At 44.4% G+C, this 20,982-nt stretch overlaps 1 protein-coding gene across 1 annotated transcript in view; it reads right to left on the minus strand.

The window, feature by feature from the left end:
* Positions 1-20,982, minus strand: part of PHRF1 (PHD and ring finger domains 1) — a 272,305-nt gene that overhangs the window by 34,655 nt on the left and 216,668 nt on the right. The window contains 2 exon segments of the mRNA XM_033927921.1: positions 1-1,069; positions 8,648-8,799. Of these exon segments, the coding sequence (XP_033783812.1) occupies positions 1-1,069; positions 8,648-8,799 (1,221 nt within the window).

Raw genomic sequence — 20,982 nt, forward strand, 5'->3', positions numbered from 1 at the left:
GCATTGTGGTAAAAAAAACGGAAACTACGAAATGTACCAATCTTGGCACTGTTTGTGGGAACCTCTGCTTGTGGTTCAGTCCTTTCAGGGCTACTGTGTGCTGAACTAGAGTCAGATCCTGTTGGATCAAAAGGGTCATAAATTTCACTCTTAACAGGTTTTGCCTTTTTGCTGCTGTTGACACAGGAAGGACTAGAGGGCTTTTGTTGTACTTTGTCTGTGTTACGTAAGGGATCATATGAACTTGGACTGAACAGACGACTGGAATGGCCTGCATTCCCACTAATGGTTATCCGAAAGCCCCCACCACTTTGTGCCTCCAAAACTCTAGATCCTCCTGACACATGGGATGCTGCACCACCACTGGCACTGATATTAGTGAAGGTAGAGCTATCTCCTGCATGACTGTGTTGCTCCTGAGACTCTCTGCCACTTGATTTGTTGTTTTGGACGGTGGTGAATCGTGAGGGCTGGCTGCTGTCCCCTTTACCAGTCAAATGATTTATACAAGAACTAGGGATACCAACACTGCCTGTCCCGTTGGCAGACTTTGGGTGCTCTCCACTTTCATCTCGTTTAATCTTTGGTATCCTGGGGAGTTCAGAAATGTCAAGTCTGACTGAAGGTTTTGATAGGTGTCTAGTAGGTGAATTTTTAACACATGAGATAGTATTGTGGGTTGGGGTAGCAATAGGAAGAGAGCGTGAAGCCTGCTTGCTGTCTCCATTAAATCGAGGTGTTTCAACCAACTTTTTCATGCTTTCAAAATTCTGAAATGGGGGAACACTAGAAACTATTGCATTGTGTAATTGTTCAGCTGCAGTCCCTGACGATCTTGCCATAGGGTTCAAAGCTCGCTCTAGCCCTCGGGGTAGAAACAGGCTTGGTGATGATGTAATACGGCTCACTGAAGCAGGTTGGGCCTGGGCAGGTGGGAGCACCAGTTTTGGGCTTTCTGCAGTCAACGTGCTCATGCCTACTCCTGAGGGCATTGGTCCCGGGTTGAAGTAGTACCTCTGTGTTTCTCCATTCCGAGATTCATTTGGTAAGCTTTTGTGAGACAGACAGGCTGGAAATACAGACAATTTGAAAAACAACGTTAGTTTAAGTGGTACTGATGTAAAGAAAGTATAAAGAATTTCAAAATATGAACTTAACACAACATGCCAAACTATTTTCTACCCACTTGCTTATTCTTGAGGCTAATTTTAAACAAAAAATCATCCAATTTACAGTACTCTAAGGGAGAGGTGTTGCTAAATTTTGAACAAACTGATTTCACATGTTTTATATAACACTTTAAAGTAGTAAGAAAAAGAGAGAAAAAGATACATGGGTCAATGGAGTAACAATTTATTTACGAAGGGAGCAGGACCTAGGAAAATTCAAAAGTAATGTAAAACTTTTCTTTTTAAAGATGCCTTTGATATTTAATTTCTTAATACCCAGGTCATTATTTTATTCTATTAATATGCTTTTATTTTTTGTTCCCTTATGTACCTTTCCTTTTTTGTTCTACTTTCCTATATTAAATTGTATTTCATTATCCTTTTTTTACCTTATGTTATGTATTTGATGAGTTAATTTTTAACCTATTGTATTGTTCTAAGTTTGTATTGTATTGTTTTGTATTGTTCCCCTTTGAATGTATTTTTAATTGTTCATCGCTTAGAACTATGATTAAGCGATTAATCAAAAGAATTAATAAACTTGAAACTTGAAGATCTAATTTAATAGAGAACGAAAAGGGCTTATGTGTATTTATAAAGTACTAGCACAAGTCCTGCAGAAATAGTGCCTAGATTCTCTATGCTGACATTTACGCTTAGAAGCATATTGTATAAACGTGTATGTAAATCAAGACTCTGCCCGTTTTTTCCCAAACTGTACCCTTGAGCAGCCTACTCTATGTATGCATCTACAGTCAAGTGAAAAAATTAGGACACCCTGTGAAATATTCAGTTCTTAACAAATGTTCACATATCGATGTCAAATGTTTTTATTATTTACCTCTGGAAAAGAAAGTGATGCAATTGCAGGTAAACAACAAATATTTTCCTTAATTTACTCATGAAACAAAAGATATCCACAAAAATGTGTATTCTAATAAATTAGGACACCCCTACATATCTTCCCACATAAAGTGGCTCAAATCACACACAGGAGCATCACATCAGGTGCACATGATTAGAACATCGTTACTCAGCATTTTGAAGGAGGTTTACCCCACGTAAATCTTAGATATTTAGTTTGATGTGCTCATGACTGCTGCGGTGAGTGAACACTATGGCGAGATCAAAAGAGCTGAGTCCTTCAGAAAGAAGATTGTAGCAGCTTATAAGTCTGGTAAGGGATTTATAAAGATCTCGAAAGAATCTGACATTAGCCATTCCATGGTCTGGAAAACAGTGTACAAGTAGAGGACTTGCCAAACAACTGCCAACATGCCCAGGTCTTGCAGTCCAAGCAAGTTGACCCCCAGAGCAGACCGCAAGATGCTAAAAGAAGTCTCCAAAACCCCTAAAATGTCATCATGGGACCTAAAGCAGGCTCTTGCTATTGTTGATGTGAAAGGGCATGCCTTTACAATCATAGAGAGACTGCACAAATGGGAGGTGTGCAAGGAGGAAACCTTTGATCTCTAAGAGAAACATCAAGGCCAGATTGAAGTTTGCCAGAGAGGAATTCTGGAATAATATTCTATGGACAGATGAGTCTAAAATTGAATTTTTGGACACCAGAAAAGAGGACATGTTTGGCGTACACCAAATACAGCATTCCAGGAAAAGAACTTCATACCAACTGTGAAGCATGGAGGTGGAAGTGTCATGGTTTGGGGATGTTTTGCTGCAGCAGGACCTGGCCAGTTCACCATCATAGAATCTACCATGAATTTTACCGTGTATCAGAGGGTGCTTGAGAAACACGTGGGACCATTGGTAAGAAAATTAAAGCTAAAGTGGAACTGGACCCTGCAACACATCAGTGACCCAAAACATACCAGTAAATCCACCAAGGACTGGCTGAAAACTAAGAAATGGAGAGTCCTGGAGTGGCCGAGTCAAAGCCCTGATCTTAATCCCATTGAGATGCTGTGGGGTGATTTGAAACAGGCTGTACATGCAAAAAAAACCCTCAAACATCTCACAGCTGAAAGAATTCTGCATTGAGGAGTGGGCCAAACTTTTCTCAGACCAATGTCTGGTAGATGGCTACAAGAAGCGTCTCACTGCAGTTATTTCAGCCAAAGGGGGTAACACTAGCTATTAGGGTGTCCTAATTTATATCTTTTGTTTCATGAGTAAATCAAGAAAACTTTTTGTGTTTACCTGCAATTACATCACTTTCTTTTCTAGAGATAAATAAAAAAAGATTTGACATCGATATGTGAACATTTCTTAAGAAAGAACTGAATATTTCAAGGAATGTCTTAATTTTTTCATATGACTGTACTTACGTTATGAATATTTTTAGGTATCACAGTTTCATAAGAGTGCTTTTAAATGTGAAAAGGGTTATAAAATTATCTCCATTAGGTTCACTAACAGAAAACAGGCACAAGTTTAATTTTATACTATTGCTGTTTGAGAGTGCAAAAGGATAAGAGGAGGCTGACTAATGAACTGCACACTGCTATATGAAGAATATAATAACAAGCAGACGAAACTAAAGTGTGAATTGCTATGTAGGTAAAATCTACAGCTATAATGTTCTAATTGCAGTTCTGCATAATATATATAGCTGAAAACTAAATTATTGATTTGTACCAGGAGTTCTCTGTGAACAGTACGATTCACCCTCACAACTTGGGTGATGTCCTGGCCCAAGAAAGCTTCTCCACTCATCAACAAGCTTTTGAAAACCTTAATTAATGCACATGCTCGTCAGTTCTCACCTACTATTGTTGCAAAGGGACTGCTTTAAATATTTATTAAAACTTAGAGTTCAATTTAACTCCTTGGGGAGGAAGGAAGGTATGCGAGGACTTGTATGCTGCTGCCCATGATGAACACTTGCTACTGGTTAATTAACTTGGGCCTTTCCGATCCGATCCGTGGGCAATCCGTGGCCAAGTCTTGCCAGGCGACCAATTCACTCAACAGTCCCCATGCAAATTATTTGATCGGAGGCACGCCCCACACCGACCGTATGGATCGCTGCTGAGCGATCCTGATACATGCGCAGACCATCTTCTCCGCACAAGTGAGGTCAAAACAGGGGGGGCTTTAATGGAACAGAACATGGCGACAGAGAGCAGGAGAGTCAGCAGAGCTTGCCTTCTTGTGCTTTTTGCACAAATGAGATGTGTTTAAAATGTTGGTTTACTGGGATTTCAGGGCACAGAGGGCAGGACAGTCGGCAAGAACATGAGCGACTGGTCCTCAGCAGTCGCTTCTTTTTGGATCGGTCAGCCCAGTTAGTGTTCCTTCTTCTGTTTAGTGAATCGCTGCCTTCCTACTTTGCATGCCATTTCCCCTCATTTGCATGTACGGATCGGATCAGGCAGAAGGTTAGTGGTCAGGACACGATCGGTAAACTTAGAGAATCTAGTCCCAGGTTTCCTCTAAGGACATGAAGGATAGCAAGTCTTCACATCTTGTTACTCCCTAGCTACAGTGTGCCTTCAACAAAAAAGGGGTTATAAACAACATGCAAGGTACTGAAATAGGCAGACCTTTTTTTTGTGGCAACTAGCTTTTTTCAGATTTTTCTCTTTGTTTTGGAAGAGCAGCCCAAAATGAGAACAGAGGATTCTAATCCCTACAGAGATTCTGAAGGACAAAATGGCCAAACTTATAGTTACATCAGGAGCCTCTTTCTAAGCAGTAATGAAATGTAAATGTATAGTGAAAAGTCCATGTTGAACCTGCAAATTTCTTTCATGGGGACTGGCCTCCTGATACCACCATTGCTGACATTATGAGCCTTCACGTGACCTTTCAGAGTCCAGCATGCCTGATCATAAGTAAAGGAAATGCAGACTATCAGTCAATTGGACGGTGTGGTTTTGGTAGCAGCAACTCCTGATTTGTTAGGATCAAAAGAAACAAAAAGCTGGGTAGACTTTCTAAGGATTTTAGTCCACTCCAAATAGAAGGCTTAAAGCCCTTTCACCTTTATGGGTATAAGTAAGGTGACCATACGTCCCGTTTTGAACGGGACAGTCCCTTTTTCACATCCCCTGTCCTGTTATCCCCACTCACAGCTTCGGGACGCCCGAAATGTCCCGTTTTCAGAGAGGGCGTCCAAAGCTGTGAGTGGGGACAACGGGACAGGGGATCGCATTCTGGATTCAGGCCCCGCTGAATCTCCCTCCCTCCTATCTCTCCCTCCCGTCCCTCCCAGCGAGTTGACAACCTCCTTCCAATAGCGTCAGCAGCCGCAGCAAGCTAAACAGGCTGCTTCGCGGCTTCTCCTGCCGGCGAAGGTCACTGATGACGTCATCAGTGACGCGGCTTGGGGGGAGTTGGTGGTACAGAGTGGTCATGAGGCAAGACGTTTCCATTTCAGCTGTAACCAAAGAATGACCGAAACTGGATTTTAGGTCCCTTTTAGCACTGAAATAAAATCAAAATCCAGTTGGCCTCTGTACAGCACTATTAAAACACAGAACCACACAGCAGTGACAGACCTGAATAAAAATCTGAGCCAAGTCCAAAAATTTTATAGCTTTGATTCTAACTACAGAAATGTGGTATAATAAGGTGGAGGTTGCTGATCTTATAAAGAAACATGCATAGGGAGAGGTATGGCCAGTAGGAAAAAGGAGGTATTGATGCCCCTGTATAAGACTCTATTGAAACCTCATTTAAAATATTGTGTACAATTCTGGAGGCCGCACTTTCAAAAACATATAAAAAGGATGGAGTCAGTCCAGAGGAAGGCTACTAAAATGGTGTGTGGTCTTCGTGTTAAGGCGTATGGGGACAGACTTTTAAAGATCTCAATCTGTATACTTTGGCAGAAAGGTGGAGATATGATAGAGATGTTTAAATACCTACGTAATATAAATGTGCAAGAGTCGAGTCTCTTTCATTTGAAAGGAAACTCTGCAATGAGAAGGCATAGCATGAAGTTAAGAGGTGATAGGCTCTGGAGTAATCTGAGGAAATACTTTCTTACAGAAAGGGTGGTAGATACATGGAACAGTCTCCCAGAAGAGGTGGTGGAGACAGAGACTGTGTCTGAATTCAAAAAGGCCTGGGATAGGCACGTGGGATCTCTTGGAGAGAGAAAGAGATAATGGTTACTGCGGATGGGCAGACTAGATGGGCTATTTGGCCTTTATCTGTCGTTATGTTTCTATGCTCACTCCTGTGACTGATCAGCTCTGCAGAAAGATGAAGACTGAAGGAGTCCTAAGCAACAGAGGAAGACAGAAAAGGATGCACACATGTAGGAGTGGTTTTTTTTGTTTGTTTTTTTATTAAACTTCTCAGTCAATTGAAGCTGGAGAAGCTTTCCCATACTAGGCTTTGTAGTGACATCACCCATGCTGAGAGCTTGCTATCTTGCTTATTCTTGAAGACCTTAAGTACATACTGTATCAGGTTTTTCCATGTAGTACCCACTGTAGTATCTACAACTGTGTATAGTATCAATTAGCAGATCTTCCAGAGTCAGGACTATGCATCCATCTTAAAACGAAAGTACCATAAACAGTTCTATTTAACACATTTTGGTGCCCTTTTACTATGCATTAAAATTTTGCATTTACCATGTAATAGTAGCAAAGATTAATGTAGTAAATACAGCACAATATCTCTTTTTATTAAGTATTGGGAGTGTGTCAGCATCTTTCCATACAATTGACAGAGCAATAGTATACTTAGTAAACCATGTCGAGCTCTATCCTTATAGAGAAGATGCGGTATATAAGCTTAAGGTTTAGTAGTTTAGGCCTAGATTCACTAAACTCACTTATCATGTCCCGACCAGTCTGCAATTGTTCCCCGACCCGATTCACCAACCTTCTGCCCGATCAATCATGCAAATGAAGGGAAATGGCATGCATAAGTAGGAAGGCATCGATTCACTAAGCAGAAGAAGAAACACCGATTGGGGTTGCCGAGCCGAAATGAAGCGACTATTGAGGACCAGTCGCTTACTGTCCTTGCTGACTCTCCTGCTCTCTGCCGCCCTGAAATCCCAGTATTGAGATTATAAATAAAAACTGTACATATGCATACTCCTTCCTTTTTATATATTGTGCAAACTGGTCGGGACATGATCGGGACAATTTATCTGTTATTTAAAAGTGCAGTGCGAGCCCGTGGTTTTAACCCGTGTGTTCTGTTCCACAATCTGGTTGCACAAATTGAATTGATTCCGTAAAATGTCCACTCGTGGGGCCAGCAAGTAAACTGTAACCACCCCTCCACCTCTGTTTTAACCTCGCTTGTGCGGAGAGCAAGTGCATGCGCGGATCGCATCTACAGTGGTGCCTCGCATAAAGGATGCCTCGCACAGCGAACGCTGCACACAACGAACTTCATGTCATGATTCATACAACAAACTTCGTTTCACACAACGAAGTCACCCGAGCTTCCACGATCGCTGCCGATGTATTGCATCCTTCCGCGCAGGCACTGCAGGCAGTTGTTAGTCACTGCGCTTAACGCGTTTCACATAACGAACTTTTCGCATAACAAACTTGCTCCTGGAACGAATTAAGTTAGTTGTGTGAGGCACCACTGTACAGCCAACGAGGATGGTCTGTGCGTGCGTCTTGATCGCTATGCAGTGAACCGTGGGATCACTATGGGGCTTGCCTCTGATTAGATCATTTGCATGAGGAATCTGTGGTGAATCGGTCACTCGGCCAAGAATCGCCCAACAACGATCCAGATCGGTGAGTTTAGCTAATCTAGGCCTTACTTCTCCTTACTTCATTCAAGGTTATACAAAGGAATTTACCAGCACCTATTGAGGTGGGGTTAACTGCTCTGTGTTATCTTCTGTGATGGCAGTTAACAATCAATATAAATGCAAGGCACAGTCAATGTCCATCCATTGCCCCACTTCATTCAATGTGCTTAACAAAGGAATTAGCACATGCTAAGCTTCAAGCCACCGCATTAACTGTTAGTGTGGCCACACGCTAGCAGCACATGCTAATTCTTGCAATAATTGCTTAACAAGTTTTGTAAAAGGGGCTTTTTGTATGGTAACTATAGAGTTTTTATCAAATAGCATTTAAGCCCCTTTAACAAGGAAAATAGGCAAACCAAAATTCACCAAATATAACTGTGTTCTACCATCTACTTTTTATAAGGAGGTGAAAGTCTCCCCACTCTTCTAAGGGCTTGAATTGCTAATGCTTTTCTTCTAGTGTTGGTCTCTGGAGAAAAGCTCAGCAATACAAGAATGAACACATGCCATAACTTCATCAAAGAATGACTGCCTTCTCTGCTGAATATTTCTGGTCTTCTAATCTCATATTTTAATATTCTAACATACTTACGTCCTAGTTATCCTAAAATTTCTAGTTTCTTTATATCACAATTTAGGTCAATCAGTATGTGATTTGGATTTAGTGCTCACTTCTCTATAATAAGCTTACTTTCACTCTGAAAATGTTCAAGTAATCCAAAATTACAGAGCCATTAGTAAATTATAAAAATGTAGGAGGAGGAAAAGAGCTTACTAATATTCTTGGCCATTAAAGAGCCATCTCTGCTGATGACGATGTCTGAGCTGTCCATCATAAGGAAGTTCTGCCCTGTCAAGATACTGCCCAACAGGTCTGGCAGGGGCGCTGTCTCTGCCACAGGTTCACGGATCGGAGCAGCAACACTTCTGCAGGTGACAAACAAGGATGGTTTTAATTTCCCCAACATTATTAAATTTCGAACTGTACAAGGGTAGACAACATATTCATCCTTTAGTGGGATCATCATCTTTAGTTTTTTTTCAGCTGAACTCTCAAAAGATACTTGTATTAGGGACACCTTATTCAGAAATAAATGTAAGCCTAAGGATGAACATGGTCGAATTTAGGGGTGAATGACACGAAAAGGACCTCATAGCATTTGATGAGAATGTAGACACCCAGGTACAACTTTGGGATTCCTCAGTTAGGAAGAGTCCTTAATCAGTTGGTTCCTGTTAAGAAAATTTAAAGGCCCTTATATCGATGGAGAGAGTTATAGCATCTTCTAGAGCATCATTGGAGCTGATCTATATCTGTAAAATTCAGCACGTACAGTATTTAAGATGCATTTGAGATAGTAAGAGACAGTATGAGCTAGCACTTCAGGATACAAAGAGATTTTATACAACAAACTGAAATTGGCTAGTAATTTTCTGTGAGAACTTTTCCCTCATCGAGTTGGACACCTAGATTAACATGATAAAAGATAGTGCCTACTTTGGAAATAAAATCAAAGCCCTGTGAGTAGGGTTCCCAGATGAGGAATGACCTGTTTGGTGAGGGTCTGTGCAGTTCTAAAGACTGGGATGACTTTGGATTGGTGACTGTAGAAGAGATGTCATGTTTATTAAGCAATTTTGATACATGTCCAATGTTGCTATAGGAGAAATATGAGATATATAAGGATCATTGCTTTTATCTGTCTTTTATAATGTGAATTAATGTGGATCGTATTAAAGGATAACAGCAGAGAGAGGCTGTCTGCATAGGCAGACTATAAAGTCCACCTTGGCCTGGAAGCATTAGGAAGACCAAATCAAAAGCTTACAACCAACCCCAATCAAGTATTGCAGGAAGATAGATCTGACAAGAAGCAAACATGATGCGGCCACATTTCAGTGAATGCCTGAATCCGAGATACAACATCAGGTATAAATAGAAAGATCATGTACTGGATTTCAATCAATTATATAACATCAAATTTAAAGTGTTAAAAAGCAACAAACAAAAACCACAGCAACTCTGAAAGCCGTCATAGAGAAATACAGTAAAACCTTGGTTTGCGAGCATAATTTGTTCCAGAAGCATGGGTGTAATCCAAAGCACTCGTATATCAAAGCAAATTTCCCCATAAGAAATAATGGAAACTCAGACGATTCGTTCTACAACCCAAAAACTTTAATACAAAATACTATACATACTTGTATTGCAAGACCTCGCTCATTTAGAACAGTCACTACACTCCTGCAGCGTCAGAGAGAGAAGAACCATCGGCTCAGCTGTGATGTGTGTATACTGTATGTACTTGTATTGCAAGACATTGCTTGTATATCAAGTTAAAATTTAATAAAATGTTTTGCTTGTCTTGCAAAACACTTGCAAACAAAGTTACTTGCAATCCAAGGTTTTACTGTACTGTAATATGCTTTACCTCCGATGTAGGTGCTTGCCAAAATGTGGCTGCATCGGGTCTGCTGCTTGTCAATAAAATTAATTTTCCTGCCATACTTTATTTATTTGTTCCATTATTTAGCTCATCCTTCCAATAATGCCCAGAATGGGTTACAAAGTTACACACATAATAAGGTTAGACACATAGCTCTAATACTGGTTGTTGTCAGTTGTTGGATTTTAATTTGGACTTCCTGCTGCTGGTTTGTATTAAAAGATGTGACTTTGGATATGGAAAAAAAAAACAAAAACAACACATCCCAGTAAATTTAAAGCAAGAACTAAGAAAACTGAAAGATGGTGGAAAAATAAAGATAGTAATGAGTATGAGAGTTATATGATTAAATTGGCAGAATATAAACCACTTTGTGAGAATATTTATAAACAATTCTTAAATAGGCCTAAGGAATTGTTTCATACAGTTAGATATTTTGATGTATGGTGGCAGTACAGTACTTCCAATGCTAACTAATGCCCTGACGTTGAAGATGCACGGTATCTGGCTAATAATATGAACTGATGTCTCTACGTGTAACCATCCCTTCTCTTCAAAATCACAGGTCTTTGGAACGACCTCACCTCCCCGTTGCGGAACCTGAGCTCCCTTCAGTTATTCCGCAAACAACTGAAAACCTGGCTTTTCAGCAAATTGTAACTCTATCCTTCACCCCCTTTCCCCCCCCCCTTCTTCATATACATTCATGTAATCCTTTTTTTCCTTCCTCTCTACCTACTATTTTAAGTTCTTGTAAACCGTGTCGAGCTCCATACTCATGGAGATGATGCGGTATATAAACTTAAGGTTTAGATTAGATTAGATTAGATTCAGTAAATGGAGGACAGACATTGGAACTGTTTCGTGAGGTGAATGTTATGCTCTTCCCCTGGAAACAAGGTCATAAGCGCCTGTTTCCAATTTCTATTAAAGATGCCATCCTGCAGTCGATCAGTAACATTAAGATCCTTGGGGTTATTTTCGATTGCAAACTTACCTATCGTGAACATATTAGTAGTATTATGAGATCTACCTTCTTTAGACTACGTCAAATTCGTTCAGTTTCTAAATTCTTATGCCCCAAGTCACTTAATACACTAATTCATTCCCTGGTGATTTCAAAAATCAACTATTGCAACGCGCTATTTAAAGGAATTGCCCATAAAGAAATCCGACATTTACAGATCGTTCAAATTGCTTCAATTAAACTCATAAGGAAAGCTAAAAAATTTGACCATGTGACACCACTACTTAAGGAAGCGCATTGGCTTCCAGTTGCGCACCGCATAACATATAAATTAAGTCTACTGACTTTCAAATCTCTTTTCTATAAAACTCCCGCTTTTATTCATAGACTATTGATTCCCTATACATCAACAAGATTACTCAGGTCTACTGACCAACATCTTTTAATAGTTCCCTCACTTAAAATTATAAACATATGGCAGCAATTTATTTTCTCCGTCACAGCTCCCCAAATATGGAATTTACTCCCAATTCACATACGGGAAGAACATAATTTAGATAGATTCAAGAGCAAATTAAAATGCTTTCTTTTTAAAGATGCATTTGACAACTAGAAAATTAGATTAGGTGAATCAACTGAATCTTAGTCCTTAATTTCCTTGAAGCTCACTGCTTTCCCCTTTCCTATTGTTTTTTCCCTTTACTCGTCTTATTTACTATCATTAACTTGTATTTCTTTCCCTATTTTTTCCTTTTGTATCATATGTTTTGTCAAGTCAGTCGTATTTATCTGGCTTGTTTCCCCTCGATACTTGTAATTTACTATTTTACTGTTTTGTACATCGCTTAGAATTTTGAATAAGCGATTAATCAAATCCATAATAAACTTGACACTTGAGCACGTTGCTGGCTTCGACTACTTGACATGGAAGACCATTCCAACGATCAACTACTCTTTCAGTGAAAGAAGTACTTCCTGATGTCGCAATGAAGTCTCCCACCCTTGAGTTTGAGCGGATTGTCAGCACTGGTAGGAAACTCCAACTCCTTTCCAGCCTGGCTCTCGTTCTGCCTGCTCTCGGACCCGCCTTCCTTGAGCTCTCCCTGCAGCTCCTCTCCCAGGTCTCCTGATCGTGAAACCTGATCTTTCATTTAAGCAGCGCCAAGCCACACCCCCTAAGCCAGGGCGGAAAAAATGGATAGGGCTCTTCATACTGTTGAGCAGGCTTCACTTCCCTGCTTCTAGCAGCTGTCTGACTTAAAAGGACATGCACCCAACATGTACTAGTGCAAATCCTGACTTTTCATAGGGACAAACCCTGATCTGGCACAGGTTTTGTCACAGAGCTTATGTACATTTTTGAAAGCATGAGGGTTTTTAGATTTACAAATTAGCAATAACTCTAACTTCCGACTTCCAGTTTCATTCCCCCCCCATTCTCGTTCTCCCCACCTTGGAGAGGGTGAACAACCTGTCCTTATCTACTGAGTCTATTCCCTTCATTATCTTGAATGTCTCGATTACTTATGGTCTGTACAATTAGACTGTTTCATGTAGTCAATATTTGTATTAGATTTGTATACTTTTCTTATTTAATTTTGTAAAACCAATAAAATATTTAAAAAACAAAACAAAAAAAAAAAATTGTGTAAATTCTGCAGGTCGCACCTTCAGAAAGATATAAAAAGGATGGAGTCAGTCCAGAGGAAGGCTACTAAAATGGTATGTGGTCTTCATCATTTACCTTGATTTCCAAAAAGCCTTCGACAAGGTACCTCACGAAAGACTGCTTAAGAAGCTATGGAACCACGGGGTGCAAGGGGAGGTTCACCAATGGATCAAAAACTGGCTAGCAGACAGGAAACAGAGGGTTGGGGTAAAGGGCCATTACTCAGACTGGCAACGGGTCACGAGCGGAGTTCCGCAGGGGTCGGTGCTGGGACCGCTCCTATTCAATATATTTATCAACGACCTGGAGGCGGGAACAAAATGTGAGCTCATTAAATTTGTGGATGACACCAAACTATATAGCAGGGTTAAAACCAAGGAAGACTGCAAAGATCTCCAAAAGGATCTGACGACACTGGAGGAGTGGGCCAAAAAGTTGCAAATGAGCTTCAACATAGGGAAATGCAAGGTCATGCATGTGGGGAAAAAGAACCCGATGTTCACTTACAAAATGGGGGGATCACCGCTAGGGGTGAGTAACCTAGAAAGAGACCTGGGAGTGATGGTAGATACAACATTGAAATCGTCAGCGCAGTGCGCCACAGCCTCAAGGAAAGCAAACAAAATGCTGGGTATCATCAAAAAGGGTATCACGACCAAGACGAAGGAAGTCATCCTGCCACTATATCGTGCAATGGTGCGCCCACACCTGGAGTACTGCGTCCAGTACTGGTCGCCGTACCTCAAGAAGGACATGGCGGTACTTGAGAGAGTCCAGAGAAGAGCAACTAAGCTAATTAAGGGAATGGAAAACCTCTCGTATACTGACAGACTGAAGGAGCTGGGGCTGTTCTCCCTGGAGAAGCGGAGACTTAGAGGTGACATGATAGAAACCTTCAAGATCCTGAAGGGCATAGAAAAAGTAGACAGGGACAGATTTTTCAAATTATGGGGAACCACAAGTACAAGGGGGCACTCGGAGAAATTGAAAGGAGACAGGTTTAGGACAAACGCCAGGAAGTTCTTTTTCACCCAGAGGGTGGTGGATACATGGAACACACTTCCGGAGGCTGTGATAGGCAGAAACACGTTACAGGGCTTCAAAGAAGGTTTGGATAGGTTCCTAGAGGACAAAGGGATTGAGGGGTACAGACAGGAGTAGAGGCAGGTTATAGGGATAGGAGTAAGAGGTAAGTTATAGAAATAGTCAGGGATCACTGCTCAGGCAATAGGCCTGAAGGGCCGCCGCGGGAGAGGACCGCTGGGTGAGATGGACCTCTGGTCTGCCTCAGCGGTGGCAACTTCTTATGTTCTTATCGTAAGGCGTATGGGGACAGACAAAGATCTCAATCTGTATTCTCTGGAGGAAAGGCAGGAGAGGGAAGATATGATAAAGACATTTAAATACCTACATAATGTAAATGTGCATGAGTCGAATCTCTTTCATTTGAGCGGAAGCTCTGGAATGAGTGGGCATAGGATGAAGTTAAGAGGTGATAGGCGCAGGAATAATGTAAGGAAACACTTTTTTACAGAAAGGGTGGCAGATGGATGGAACAGTCTCTCAGAAGAGGTAGTGGAGACAGACTGTGTCTGAATTCAAAAGGGCCTGGGATAGGCACGTGAGATCTCTTGGAGAGAAAAAGAGATAATGGTTACTGCAGATGGGCAGACTAGATAATAATAATAATAATAATTTGTCTTTTGTATACCGCTATACCAAAAGTTCAAAGCGGTTCACAACAAGGGAATAATACATACAATCAGTGAATATAAAATACATAAGAATAATCAATAAAAGAATACATCAGGTAAAAGCATGGAAAGTTAAACAAGGACCACAATTAAGATGTAAGCATGTCGAACAGACGTGTCTTTAGGGATTTTCTAAAATCAAAGTAAGAAGTAGCCTCTAATATAGATTTTCCAAGCCATGTATTCAATCTAGCGGCCTGGAATGTTAGAATTCTATCGAAAAACTTCTTATATTGACATGATTTTAAAGCAGGATAATTAAATAAATTTATTCTACGTGTACTCTTATTGGAGTTGTTCAAAGGAAGCTGAGAAGCAAGATAATCTGGTAGCATCCCGAAGATTGCTTTGTAACAAATACAAGAAAACTTGAACAAAACTCTGGACTCTACAACCCACACGAAGGAAGTCATCATGCCGCTGTACCGCGCAATGGTGCGACCGCACCTGGAGTACTGTGTTCAATACTGGTCACCGTACCTCAAGAAGGACATGGCGGTACTCGAGGGAGTGCAGAGGAGGGCGACTAAACTGATAAAAGGTATGGAAAATTTTTCATACGCCGACAGGTTAAAAATGCTGGGGCTGTTCTCCCTGGAGAAGAGGAGACTTAGAGGGGACATGATAGAAACCTTCAAAATCCTTAAGGGCATAGAGAAAGTGAATAAGAATAGATTCTTCAAACTGTGGGGAGCCACAAGCACTAGGGGTCACTCGGAGAAATTGAAAGGGGACAGGTTTAGAACAAATGCTAGGAAGTTCTTTTTTACACAGAGGGTGGTGGACACATGGAACGCGCTTCCGGAAGATGTGATAGGCCGGAACTCTGTACATGGGTTCAAGGAGGGTTTGGATAGGTTCCTGGAGGATAAAGGGATAGAGGGGTACAGATAAAACTGAGGTAGGTTATAGAAGTGGTCAGAAACCACTTCACAGGTCACGGACCTGATGGGCCGCCGCGGGAACGGACCGCTGGGCAAGATGGACCTCGGTCTGACCAAGTGGAGGCAACTTCTTATGTTCTTATGTACTGGCAACCAATGAAGTTTTTGGTAAAAAGGGGTGATATGCTCCCATTTTTTAAATCCAAAAATGAGGCGAACCGCAACGTTCTGAATCAGTCTCAGTTTTTTTGAGTATTTTTTTGTAAGCCCCCAAATAGATAATATTACAGTAATCCAAAATACTCAAGATAAATGTCTGTACCAGCAGACGGAAAGAAGGTTCATCTAAAATTTTTTTGATGGTGCGGAGCTTCCATAAAGCACAGTTACTTACCGTAAAAGGTGTTATCCAGGGACAGCAGGCATATATTCTCACATGTGGGTGACGTCATCTACGGAGCCCCAGTGCGGACAGCTTTTCAAGCAAACTTGATTGAAGTTTCAAGTTTGCTACACTGCACCACGCATGTGCATGCCTTCTTGCCCACTAGAGGGCGCATCCCCACCTCGTGGTCCTCAGTTCCATAACCAGCAAAGAAGCCATCCCCGGGGAGGAGGGCGGGTTGTGAGAATATATGCCTGCTGCCCCTGGATAACACCTGTTACGGTAAGTAACTGTGCTTTATCCCAGGACAAGCAGGCATGATATTCTCACATGTGGGTGACCTCCAAGCCAACCAAAAAAGGGCAGGTGGGAGGATGGCAATTTAGGAAAACAGGTTACGTAACACCGACTGGCCAAACCGGCCGTCGCTTCTGGACAAAGTGTCCAGACAGTAGTGGGAGGTGAACGTATGAACCGAAGACCAAGTGGCAGCTTTACATATGTCCTCCACAGGAGTAGACCGGAGGAAAGCAACAGAAGCTGCCATCGCCCGGACCTTATGCCCCGTGACTCGACCATGGAGCGTGAGATCAGCCTGAGCGTAGCAAAAAGAAATACAAGCAGCTAGCCAGTTGGACAAGGTGCGCTTTGAAATAGGATGTCCCAGCCGATTAGGATCAAAGGACAAAAGCAATTGAGGAACCTTCCGATGAGACTTGGTACGTTGGAGATAAAAAGCCAACGCCCTCTTACAGTCCAGCGTGTGAAGCGCCGCCTCACCAGGATGAGAGTGGGGCTTCGGGAAGAACACCGGAAGAACAATAGACTGATTGAGGTGGAAATCAGACACAACCTTAGGTAGAAATTTAGGATGGGTGCGAAGAACCACCTTGTCATGATGGAACACAGTAAAGGGCGGGTCCGCAACCAAAGCCTGTAGCTCACTAATCTGACGAGCAGACGTGAGCACAAGTAAAAAGACCACCTTCCAAGTGAGAAACTTAAGAAGAGACTTGTCAATAGGCTCAAAAGGAGGTTTCATCAGCTGAGCCAAGACCACATTAAGATCCCAAACTACCGGAGGAGGTTTCAGAGGAGGATTAACATTAACTAAACCCCTCATGAAACGAACCACCAGAGGATGAAGAGAGAGAGAGAACGTCCCTCTAGATGCCGATGGAAAGCAGCAATAGCACTGAGATGCACCCGGATGGAAGTCGTCTTCAGCCCAGACTTGGACAAATGCAACAAATATTCCAGAACCGAGGACACCGGAACCAAACTCGGATCCAGATGATGCGAGGTACACCAGGATGAAAATCTGGTCCACTTCTGGGAATAACAAAGCCGAGTCGAGGCCTTGCGCGAGGCTTCCAACACCTCCCTGACCGCCGAAGTCAGGGGGAAAGGAACCAAGCCGTCAGATGTAATGACTGAAGATTGGGATGCAACAGCGAACCCCGACTCTGAGACAGCAGAGAGGGAAAAACCGGCAGAAGTAGAGGCTCCCTGGCACTGAGTTGAAGGAGCAGGGAATACCAGTGCTGACGAGGCCAACGAGGCGCGATGAGAATCATAGTGGCTCTGGATGACTTGAGGTGAACCAACGTCCTCAAGATCAGAGGAAAAGGAGGAAACGCATAAAGGAATCTCCCTCCCCAGTCGAGAAGGAAGGCATCTGCCTCGAGACGGTCCTGGGAGTAAATCCAGGAACAATAGAGGGGCAGTTTGCGAGTCTCCGGGGAGGCAAACAGATCCACCTGAGGAGTCCCCCAGCGGTCGAAGACCTCGCGCAGGACTCGGGAGTTTAGCGACCACTCGTGCGGCTGGAGAAGACAACTGAGTTTGTCGGCGAGACAATTCTTTTCTCCCTGAATGTAAACCGCCCGCAGGAAGATGTTCTGGGAGGTCGCCCATTCCCAAAGACGCAAGGATTCCCGGCACAGGGACCAAGAGCCCGTTCCCCCTTGCTTGTTTACATAATACATTGCCACTTGGTTGTCCGTCCGTACCAGGACCACCTGATTGCGCAGCAGATGACAGAACGCTCGAGCTGCCAGAAAAATGGCACGAAGCTCCAACACGTTGATGTGACAAAGACGGTCCTCCGCCGACCATAGCGCTTGAGTCCGCAGACCGTCGAGGTGAGTCCCCCACGCGTACTCCGAAGAGTCCGTGGTCAGGACCTTGCGATGTGGAGGGACGAGAAAGAGCAAACCCCCGGAAAGATTGGAAGAGTTGGTCCACCAACGGAGCGATCGTCTCAAGGAAGGAGTAACCGTTACCGGAAGGGAGAGTGAGTCTCGATCCTGACGCCACTGGGAGGCCAAGGTCCACTGAGGGAGTCTCAGATGCAATCGGGCAAACGGCGTGACATGAACTGTCGAAGCCATGTGGCCGAGTAGAATCATCAGCCTGTGTGCAGAGACGGAGCGCTGCAGCAAAATCTGACGGGCCAGTCGAAGCAGAGCCTCCAGTCTCGACGAGGGAAGGAACGCACGAAGGCGAACCGTGTCCAGCACGGCCCCGATAAACTGAAGGGATTGAGCCGGGCACAGCTGCGATTTGGGAAAATTTACCTCGAACCCCAGACGTTGAAGAAAAATGATAGTCTGTCGGGTCGCTGAGATAACCCCCTCCCGGGATGAAGCCTTGATCAGCCAATCGTCCAGGTAGGGGAAAACCTGAAGCCCTTGAGATCTCAGGGCAGCCGCGACCACCACCATACACTTCGTGAAGACCCGAGGAGACGAGGCCAGCCCGAAGGGGAGGACGCGATACTGGAGGTGCAACTCCCCCACCTGGAACCGTAAGAACTTGCGGAAGGCGGGATGCACCGGAACATGAGTATATGCTTCCTTTAGGTCCAGGGAGCACATCCAGTCCCCCGATTCTAAAATCCTCCTTATGGGAATCAGGCATGACTCAACGCCGACTCCACCAGCAATGACTGGTGAGACAACTGCGCTTTATCGAAGCCCTTACAAGGGACTGTGCGGTACTTAGACTCCATCTTAGATGGAACTGCTGTGACTGTAAGAGGGGAGTCCAAGTTCCTCAGGAAGGTCTGGTGTAGAACCTTGTTAAGAGGCAGCCGGGGAGTCTCTCTGGGAGGAGAGGGCAAATCCTGCTCCTCCAAAAATTCCTTCGTGTATTGCGACCCTGACGCCAGATCAAGGTCCAAAGCCCTCCCCATATCAAGCACAAATCGTGAAAAGGAGGAGGGCTTTGAAGGTGGCGAGGGAGAACGAGATGCCCTCGTCGCCAAGAAGGAAGGGGAAGCCTCACGGGAATAACGAGGTTCCTTCCCCGTGCCCGAACCCGAACCCCAAGAGGCCGCACCAAGCGACCTCGACAGGGTCGGGGACCGGCCATGCCCCGAGGAACCCCTGCGGGAAGTCCCCGGGGTATGGGGAACCGAGGCACGCCCCTTCCGTCTCGGCGAAGAGTCCCTCAAGTACTCAACCTCGGAGGAACGGAGAAGCCTCGGATTATCGAGGCGAAGCTCGGAGACCCGAAGGGTCTCGGCCCCGGTCGGCGGGGAGCGACCGCGTCGTCGAGGAGAGACCCGTTGACGCTTGGGTTTCCTCGACCGGCGTTTCGCCCAAGGCCGACCCGAGGGCGAGGAGCCCCGGGAGGACCTCGACGAGGACGAAGAGGAAGAGATCCTCCGAACCCTCCGCACCTTGTCCTGAGGCCGCACGCTCGGCTCAGGCTGGTCAACCAAGGTCGAGGGCAAGGTCGGGGCCGAGGCCGAAGCCATCCCGGGGGCCGAAGTCGAGGGTACCGAGACCGAGGCCGCCGACGCCGGGGCCACCGAAGGCACCGGGCACCGGACAGCTCCGAGGTAATGAGCGCACGGAGTAAGTCCTGAAAGGCCGGCACCGCCATCATGGCAGGTAGATCCAGGGCCGGCGGGTGCTCCCTCGAGGGCGACCTCGGTCTCGAGTATTCCCGCGGGGCACCCGACTTCGACGCTCGGGGCGGGGCCGAGGACGACCCACCCGCCCCCGTCGATGAGCCTGAGGATGGCTTCTTCGAGGCTGGAAGAGAAGGAGGACTTACCCTTCGTCGACTTCGGGGTCGAGGACACCGGGTTCGACGAAGCGGGCTGTCGGGGCGAGGTCGAGGGAGACGAGGCCGAGGTCAAGGCCTTCCCCGCCACGGTGTCCACAGCAAAGAGCTCCGCCATCCGAGCGCGACGGCGGCGGAGGGCCCTGGTTTGAAAAGTAGAGCACCGAGTACAGGAGTCTGTCGGGTGCTCAGGACCCAGACAAAGCAAGCACCACCGGTGAGGATCGGTGATCGAAAGGAGACGATCGCACCGGGTGCACTTTTTAAAACCCGTCAAGGGACGGGACATGGACACGAAACCCGGCCGCGAACGAACGAGGTCCTGCGGCCGCGGCTACCGGGAGCCCCCGGAGCCGAACGGAAGAAAAATAAAAGTTTTTTTTTGTTTGTTTTTTTTTCGACGAAAACCGATACACAAATAAATAAAAAAACAAAGTAAGCACAGCGACCGAGAGGGAAACACTCAGCCGCGGTGTCAGAAGGCTAAACAAGAAGAGCACAAATTCCACAGGGCTTCTGGCTCCGCGGAAAAGACTGAACTGAGGACCACGAGGTGGGGATGCGCCCTCTAGTGGGCAAGAAGGCATGCACATGCGTGGTGCAGTGTAGCAAACTTGAAACTTCAATCAAGTTTGCTTGAAAAGCTGTCCGCGCTGGGGCTCCGTAGATGACGTCACCCACATGTGAGAATATCATGCCTGCTTGTCCTGGGATAAGACTGAGATACATTTCTTAAACAGTAGATCTACATGTTTTTCCAGAGTCAGATGTTTATCGAGAGTTACACCCAGTATTTTTATTGTTTGTTCAATATTGTATTCCCGCCCGCCCACTTGAATCATATTTTCTTTTATCTTTTCGTTAGGTGTAGCTAAAAAAATTTGGTTTTTTCAGTATTTAATTTTAATTTAAAAGCGGTCATCCAAAGCT

The sequence above is a fragment of the Geotrypetes seraphini genome, chromosome 19 (assembly GCF_902459505.1).
Source record: "Geotrypetes seraphini chromosome 19, aGeoSer1.1, whole genome shotgun sequence".
In the NCBI taxonomy this organism is placed as follows: Eukaryota; Metazoa; Chordata; class Amphibia; order Gymnophiona; family Dermophiidae; genus Geotrypetes; species Geotrypetes seraphini.